We start from the raw sequence: 9,835 nt of genomic DNA, 5'->3' as shown, positions 1-9,835 counted from the left end.
CATCTAATTTTAAACCCACCAAGCTCCACCCTCGGGGCAGTACTTGTATAGTAGGAGTTGGGCCTCGGACGACCCTGTTAGAGCCTAAGGTACAGAATAAGATCTGCGGCCAACAGAGTATAAAGCTGAGAAAGAGGACTGATGGGGCAGAGAGCAGGATGGGGCCGGGGGCCACAGGTGAAGGCTCCATCACTGCTCGAGAGAGATCCCGGCATGGCTGCTTCCACTGGCTACAGGAGACGTGTTCACCTCATTTTATAATGTTGACAGTTTATTTATAGAGGCAATAATAAATACTAGTTTTCTATAGAGAATCAGATACGATATTTTACAATAAAAAAGACAATGTTACAAATTGTACAATTATAAACTAGGAGAAGGGTAAATTCACTGCATTAAATCGTAACCAATTCCCTTTTCTACGTACAATATCGGAGGACATCTGTCCATATAAACAGTACTCAGCATCTTCAGGCTGCAAGGTAGTACTCCAGACCCCAGTGATCGGTTGTGGTATTAATGGTACCACCAGATGTGAAAGGATGTAGTAAATGTTGTCTCTGCCGGGCACAAGTCTATGTGCTGCATACACAGGACAGGCAGAGAGCTGGGCACAAGTCTATGTGCTGCGTACACAGGACAGGCAGATGAGGAGCAGAGAGCTGGGCACAAGTCTATGTGCTGCATACACAGGACAGGCAGAGAGCTGGGCACAAGTCTATGTGCTGCGTACACAGGACAGGCAGAGAGCTGGGCACAAGTCTATGTGCTGCATACACAGGACAGGCAGAGAGCTGGGCACAAGTCTATGTGCTGCGTACACAGGACAGGCAGAGAGCTGGGCACAAGTCTATGTGCTGCGTACACAGGGCAGGCAGATGAGGAGCAGAGAGCTGGGCACAAGTCTATGTGCTGCATACACAGGACAGGCAGAGAGCTGGGCACGCCCACTGGTGGGTGTTTTTAACGCTGCGTAGTTTAGTTTAGTCGTCTCTTCTGCTCTGGCAACACGAACTCCATCATGTCCACTTTCATGTTCAGCTCTCTCTCCGTGGCGCTCTACAAGGAGACAACCGAGTGAAATACAAATAACACACTATATACATATATTTATAAAGTCCTATTTCGTAGCATCCTATGGACCACATCGGACCTGTCTGTAGACCTCTTACTGCAGCAGTAGCTCTTACGTCTTCTAAAGTGGTTTCACTGCTTAAATACATTTGATTAATAAAAGCAACTCAATTATCAGACAGCTCATTTTTGTAAATAATTTGTAAAAATTTGGAGTTTCTTAAGCCAAGATGGATTTCTCAAAAACCTCTCCGAGAATACAATGTATGCGTTTGCTGACCTTTATATTATTGCAGTCTATAGTCTGCTGGGCTACACTTGTGCACTGTACTACATAACGCACCTGCTCTATATTAATACAGACATTAGAAGTCCTTTCAGCTGTATAAAAGCTGCTTATATGGTCATGTGACCCTTGCGTAACCTGTGACATTTTTATAACCGACACTGAGGGGGTTAAACATCCCACATAGAATCACTTACAAGTTCTCTCTTTGCTTCTTCTATCTTCACTTGTACCAGGGACGGATTCTGTAACATAGAGGTCAGGCCACACTTAGTATTTTATCTTAAGTTCATGAACCGCACCAAATATTACAGTTCTATAAATCATTAAGGGACTGCATGGTAACGGTCGCCCTGGAAGCTGGAGTCAGCCGTCTACCCCAGCTACGCTCTCCCTGTTTCGTGGGACCTACAGAACGGAGGAACGATACTTACAGGGGCCAAGTCCAGGTAGGATTTCAGCTTCTCCTTCGTAGTGGTAGATTGTACTTTCAGCTCAGTCAGTGTCTGGAGAAGGGAAAGAACCAATAACTCAACAATGAACTAACCGTATAATGTCATTAACCCCTCGTTGTATTCTACTGTAATACAACGCTGACGCACACGTGTTATATACAGACCTCAGAGAGAGACACCAGAGACCGATGTGTTAACGAGTCCTCCATGCCGGCAGAGGACAGCTTATCCTGCAGGACAAACACACAGATCACTACAGAAATATATAGGCTTATATTATAGAATATTAGACGAATGCATCAATGGATGAAATAGTATAAGTGTGTAGAAGCACTGATGGTCCTGTGAGTGCTGCCATATATACAGTGTATCCCACACTTTCCATACACTACTCAGTAATGTCGCACCACAACAGACTTTCAGATGTAATACTATGTTATGCACTGTGATAATCGGACCATTAATGAACGCTTACAGTACTACACATATAACGGGGGGGAAAAAACTGTCAGCGTTACCCTCTCCAATGCGAGTACACAGAGCTGTTGTAAAAGAAGCAGACACAAAGGGAAGAGAACAAGCCAAATGTAACACCTATTCTCCTCCCAAATGGGGTTATATAGATACACATCCTCCATGATTCAGGTCCTCACTCATGGCCGGGATTAGCGACCAGAGAGACTCCATCTGAATCGCTCCCAAAGGAGGGACTTAAAAGCCTTCATGTTCAGGACAGGCCAATCCCTCCCTGTTAGAAACCAGAAGAGGTCTGAATAAGTCCCTTGACCAGAGAGGCACCATCATGTGTACAGTCCCACGTGCGGTCTAAATCCTGGGCGACTCGCAACAGAAACGCCCTGTTTTTCAGGGTAGCTCAAAAAAGAAAATAAGACACCTGTAGGTGACTATTTGCACAGCCAAGGGTCGGATACAGAGTATGGAGCAGACAAACCCGCCCCTTGGCCCCCGTGGCTCTGCAGGTAGGCAGGAGGAACTGTTCTTACATATGTCTATATAGTGGAGGGGGGCCGCGCACGTCTACCTAGTGGAGAGAGGTCACACTCACCTTGGCAGCCTGGATCATGTATTTATATTCCTCTGATTTGTCTTTCAGTTTCTTCAGATTCTGTGATCTCACCTCCACTTTGGCCTTGTCCACACCACATTGTTCCTCCGCTTTCCTGAGATCCCTGAAGTCAAAATGAAACATGGAGCAAACGTTGAACTCTCTCTCTTTGAAATGAAAAGTATAAAGTACAGCGATGCTCCGCTCTCCATACGTTACAATGCAGGACTCTCCCTCTGACTCCATGATACATACAGTAATGAAAAAATTAAGTAAAAAAATAGATATAATAATTGAAATAACTGGGTTGAAGTGTTTGTAGCTCTATAAGCAGATACCCCCACATATGCCTAAATGTTCAACCTAACAAATAGATTTGTCTGATGTGTCTAAAGTTCTGTCGAACTTCTCTGGTTACAGTATTGGAGAGAGCAGCTTCCTTACAAAGCAATTTCTCGCCTCTCAAATAGCTTAATGCTAATCTGACAACACAGATGTCACCCACATCTGTATTTAGTGTACTGGACAATTTAGTTTGTTGACACTTTCTAATACGCACAATAAATACACAATGTAACAAGCCATTTACCAGTATTCCACCTAATCACACATTACTAGACATCACTCACACAGGGGTTATATAGCACAGTACTCACCGTTCCCGGTATTATCCCTAATCACACATTATCAGACATCACTGACACAGGGGTTATATAGCACAGTACTCACCGTTCCTGGTATTATCCCTAATCACACATTACTACACATCACTTACACAGGGGTTATATAGCACAGTACTCACCGCTCCCGGTATTATCCCTAATCACACATTACTACACATCACTTACACAGGGGTTATATAGCACAGTACTCACCGCTCCCGGTATTATCCCTAATCACACATTACTACACATCACTCACACAGGGGTTATATAGCACAGTACTCACCGTTCCTGGTATTATCCCTAATCACACATTACAGGACATCACTCACACAGGGGTTATATAGCCCAGTACTCACCGCTCCCGGTATTATCCCTAATCACACATTACTACACATCACTCACACAGGGGTTATATAGCACAGTACTCACCGTTCCTGGTATTATCCCTAATCACACATTACTACACATCACTCACACAGGGGTTATATAGCACAGTACTCACCGTTCCTGGTACTATCCCTAATCACACATTACTACACATCACTCACACAGGGGTTATATAGCACAGTACTCACCGCTCCCGGTATTATCCCTAATCACACATTACCAGACATCACTCACACAGGGGTTATATAGCACAGTACTCACCGTTCCTGGTATTATCCCTAATCACACATTACTAGACATCACTCACACAGGGGTTATATAGCACAGTACTCACCGTTCCTGGTATTATCCCTAATCACACATTACTACACATCACTCACACAGGGGTTATATAGCACAGTACTCACCGCTCCTGGTACTATCCCTAATCACACATTACTAGACATCACTCACACAGGGGTTATATAGCACAGTACTCACCGCTCCCGGTACTATCCCTAATCACACATTACTAGACATCACTCACACAGGGGTTATATAACACAGTACTCACCGTTCCCGGTATTATCCCTAATCACACATTACTACACATCACTCACACAGGGGTTATATAGCACAGTACTCACCACTCCTGGTATTATCCCTAATCACACATTACTACACATCACTCACACAGGGGTTATATAGCACAGTACTCACCGTTCCCGGTATTATCCCTAATCACACATTACTAGACATCACTCACACAGGGGTTATATAGCACAGTACTCACCGTTCCCGGTATTATCCCTAATCACACATTACTACACATCACTCACACAGGGGTTATATAGCACAGTACTCACCACTCCTGGTATTATCCCTAATCACACATTACTACACATCACTCACACAGGGGTTATATAGCACAGTACTCACCGTTCCCAGTACTATCCCTAATCACACATTACTAGACATCACTCACACAGGGGTTATATAGCACAGTACTCACCGTTCCCGGTATTATCCCTAATCACACATTACTAGACATCACTCACACAGGGGTTATATAGCACAGTACTCACCGTTCCCGGTATTATCCCTAATCACACATTACTAGACATCACTCACACAGGGGTTATATAGCACAGTACTCACCGTTCCCGGTACTATCCCTAATCACACATTACTACACATCACTCACACAGGGGTTATATAGCACAGTACTCACCGTTCCCGGTATTATCCCTAATCACACATTACTACACATCACTCACACAGGGGTTATATAGCCCAGTACTCACCGCTCCCGGTATTATCCCTAATCACACATTACTAGACATCACTCACACAGGGGTTATATAGCACAGTACTCACCGTTCCCGGTATTATCCCTAATCACACATTACTAGACATCACTCACACAGGGGTTATATAGCACAGTACTCACCGTTCCTGGTATTATCCCTAATCACACATTACTAGACATCACTCACACAGGGGTTATATAGCACAGTACTCACCGTTCCTGGTATTATCCCTAATCACACATTACTACACATCACTCACACAGGGGTTATATAGCACAGTACTCACCGTTCCCGGTACTATCCCTAATCACACATTACTAGACATCACTCACACAGGGGTTATATAGCACAGTACTCACCGTTCCCGGTACTATCCCTAATCACACATTACTAGACATCACTCACACAGGGGTTATATAGCACAGTACTCACCGTTCCCGGTATTATCCCTAATCACACATTACTACACATCACTCACACATGGGTTATATAGCACAGTACTCACCGTTCCTGGTATTATCCCTAATCACACATTACTACACATCACTCACACATGGGTTATATAGCACAGTACTCACCGCTCCCGGTACTATCCCTAATCACACATTACTACACATCACTCACACAGGGGTTATATAGCACAGTACTCACCGCTCCCGGTATTATCCCTAATCACACATTACCAGACATCACTCACACAGGGGTTATATAGCACAGTACTCACCGTTCCTGGTATTATCCCTAATCACACATTACTAGACATCACTCACACAGGGGTTATATAGCACAGTACTCACCGTTCCCGGTACTATCCCTAATCACACATTACTACACATCACTCACACAGGGGTTATATAGCACAGTACTCACCGCTCCCGGTATTATCCCTAATCACACATTACTACACATCACTCACACAGGGGTTATATAGCACAGTACTCACCGTTCCTGGTATTATCCCTAATCACACATTACTAGACATCACTCACACAGGGGTTATATAGCACAGTACTCACCGTTCCTGGTATTATCCCTAATCACACATTACTACACATCACTCACACAGGGGTTATATAGCACAGTACTCACCGTTCCCAGTATTATCCCTAATCACACATTACTAGACATCACTCACACAGGGGTTATATAGCACAGTACTCACCGTTCCTGGTATTATCCCTAATCACACATTACTAGACATCACTCACACAGGGGTTATATAGCACAGTACTCACCGTTCCTGGTATTATCCCTAATCACACATTACTACACATCACTCACACAGGGGTTATATAGCACAGTACTCACCGTTCCTGGTATTATCCCTAATCACACATTACTACACATCACTCACACAGGGGTTATATAGCACAGTACTCACAGTTACCGGTATTATCCCTAATCACACATTACTAGACATCACTCACACAGGGGTTATATAGCACAGTACTCACCGTTCCCGGTATTATCCCTAATCACACATTACTACACATCACTCACACAGGGGTTATATAGCACAGTACTCACCGTTCCCGGTATTATCCCTAATCACACATTACTAGACATCACTCACACAGGGGTTATATAGCACAGTACTCGCCGTTCCCGGTACTATCCCTAATCACACATTACTAGACATCACTCACACAGGGGTTATATAGCACAGTACTCGCCGTTCCCGGTACTATCCCTAATCACACATTACTACACATCACTCACACAGGGGTTATATAGCACAGTACTCACCGTTCCTGGTATTATCCCTAATCACACATTACTACACATCACTCACACAGGGGTTATATAGCACAGTACTCACCGTTCCTGGTATTATCCCTAATCACACATTACTAGACATCACTCACACAGGGGTTATATAGCACAGTACTCACCGTTCCCGGTATTATCCCTAATCACACATTACTAGACATCACTCACACAGGGGTTATATAGCACAGTACTCACCGTTCCCGGTACTATCCCTAATCACACATTACTACACATCACTCACACAGGGGTTATATAGCACAGTACTCACCGTTCCCGGTACTATCCCTAATCACACATTACCAGACATCACTCACACAGGGGTTATATAGCACAGTACTCACCGTTCCCGGTATTATCCCTAATCACACATTACTACACATCACTCACACAGGGGTTATATAGCACAATACTCACCGTTCCCGGTATTATCCCTAATCACACATTACTACACATCACTCACACAGGGGTTATATAGCACAGTACTCACCGTTCCCGGTATTATCCCTAATCACACATTACTAGACATCACTCACACAGGGGTTATATAGCACAGTACTCACCGTTCCCGGTACTATCCCTAATCACACATTCCCAGACATCAGTCACACAGGGGTTATATAGCCCAGTACTCACCGTTCCCGGTATTATCCCTAATCACACATTACCAGACATCACTCACACAGGGGTTATATAGCACAGTACTCACCGTTCCCGGTATTATCCCTAATCACACATTACTAGACATCACTCACACAGGGGTTATATAGCACAGTACTCACCGTTCCCGGTATTATCCCTAATCACACATTACTAGACATCACTCACACAGGGGTTATATAGCACAGTACTCACCGCTCCCGGTACTATCCCTAATCACACATTACTAGACATCACTCACACAGGGGTTATATAGCACAATACTCACCGTTCCTGGTATTATCCCTAATCACACATTACTAGACATCACTCACACAGGGGTTATATAGCACAGTACTCACCGTTCCTGGTATTATCCCTAATCACACATTACTAGACATCACTCACACAGGGGTTATATAGCACAATACTCACCGTTCCCGGTACTATCCCTAATCACACATTACTAGACATCACTCACACAGGGGTTATATAGCACAGTACTCACCGCTCCCGGTACTATCCCTAATCACACATTACTACACATCACTCACACAGGGGTTATATAGCACAGTACTCACCGCTCCCGGTACTATCCCTAATCACACATTACTAGACATCACTCACACAGGGGTTATATAGCACAGTACTCACCGTTCCCGGTACTATCCCTAATCACACATTACCAGACATCACTCACACAGGGGTTATATAGCACAGTACTCACCGTTCCCGGTACTATCCCTAATCACACATTCCCAGACATCAGTCACACAGGGGTTATATAGCACAGTACTCACCGTTCCTGGTATTATCCCTAATCACACATTACTAGACATCACTCACACAGGGGTTATATAGCACAGTACTCACCGTTCCCGGTATTATCCCTAATCACACATTACTACACATCACTCACACAGGGGTTATATAGCACAGTACTCACCGCTCCCAGTATTATCCCTAATCACACATTACTAGACATCACTCACACAGGGGTTATATAGCACAGTACTCACCGTTCCCGGTACTATCCCTAATCACACATTACTACACATCACTCACACAGGGGTTATATAGCACAGTACTCACCGTTCCCGGTACTATCCCTAATCACACATTACCAGACATCACTCACACAGGGGTTATATAGCACAGTACTCACCGTTCCCGGTATTATCCCTAATCACACATTACTACACATCACTCACACAGGGGTTATATAGCACAATACTCACCGTTCCCGGTATTATCCCTAATCACACATTACTACACATCACTCACACAGGGGTTATATAGCACAGTACTCACCGTTCCCGGTATTATCCCTAATCACACATTACTAGACATCACTCACACAGGGGTTATATAGCACAGTACTCACCGTTCCCGGTACTATCCCTAATCACACATTCCCAGACATCAGTCACACAGGGGTTATATAGCCCAGTACTCACCGTTCCCGGTATTATCCCTAATCACACATTACCAGACATCACTCACACAGGGGTTATATAGCACAGTACTCACCGTTCCCGGTATTATCCCTAATCACACATTACTAGACATCACTCACACAGGGGTTATATAGCACAGTACTCACCGTTCCCGGTATTATCCCTAATCACACATTACTAGACATCACTCACACAGGGGTTATATAGCACAGTACTCACCGCTCCCGGTACTATCCCTAATCACACATTACTAGACATCACTCACACAGGGGTTATATAGCACAATACTCACCGTTCCTGGTATTATCCCTAATCACACATTACTAGACATCACTCACACAGGGGTTATATAGCACAGTACTCACCGTTCCTGGTATTATCCCTAATCACACATTACTAGACATCACTCACACAGGGGTTATATAGCACAATACTCACCGTTCCCGGTACTATCCCTAATCACACATTACTAGACATCACTCACACAGGGGTTATATAGCACAGTACTCACCGCTCCCGGTACTATCCCTAATCACACATTACTACACATCACTCACACAGGGGTTATATAGCACAGTACTCACCGCTCCCGGTACTATCCCTAATCACACATTACTAGACATCACTCACACAGGGGTTATATAGCACAGTACTCACCGTTCCCGGTACTATCCCTAATCACACATTACCAGACATCACTCACACAGGGGTTATATAGCACAGTACTCACCGTTCCCGGTACTATCCCTA

At 44.3% G+C, this 9,835-nt stretch overlaps 1 protein-coding gene across 1 annotated transcript in view; it reads right to left on the bottom strand.

The window, feature by feature from the left end:
• Nucleotides 1-641: 641 nt before the first annotated feature.
• Nucleotides 642-9,835, bottom strand: part of HAUS1 (HAUS augmin like complex subunit 1) — a 15,750-nt gene continuing 6,556 nt past the window's right edge. The window contains exons 4-8 of the mRNA XM_075214972.1: nt 2,882-3,048; nt 1,980-2,045; nt 1,795-1,866; nt 1,558-1,605; nt 642-1,059 (exon numbers count right to left, since the gene is read on the bottom strand). Coding sequence (XP_075071073.1) covers nt 979-1,059; nt 1,558-1,605; nt 1,795-1,866; nt 1,980-2,045; nt 2,882-3,048 — 434 coding nt within the window. The 3' untranslated portion in view covers nt 642-978. The remainder of the gene's footprint in view (nt 1,060-1,557; nt 1,606-1,794; nt 1,867-1,979; nt 2,046-2,881; nt 3,049-9,835) is intronic.

The sequence above is a fragment of the Mixophyes fleayi genome, chromosome 1 (assembly GCF_038048845.1).
Source record: "Mixophyes fleayi isolate aMixFle1 chromosome 1, aMixFle1.hap1, whole genome shotgun sequence".
In the NCBI taxonomy this organism is placed as follows: domain Eukaryota; kingdom Metazoa; phylum Chordata; class Amphibia; order Anura; family Limnodynastidae; genus Mixophyes; species Mixophyes fleayi.
The sequence above is the reverse complement of the archived record's forward strand: the minus strand, read 5'-3'. Positions and strand labels throughout refer to the sequence as shown.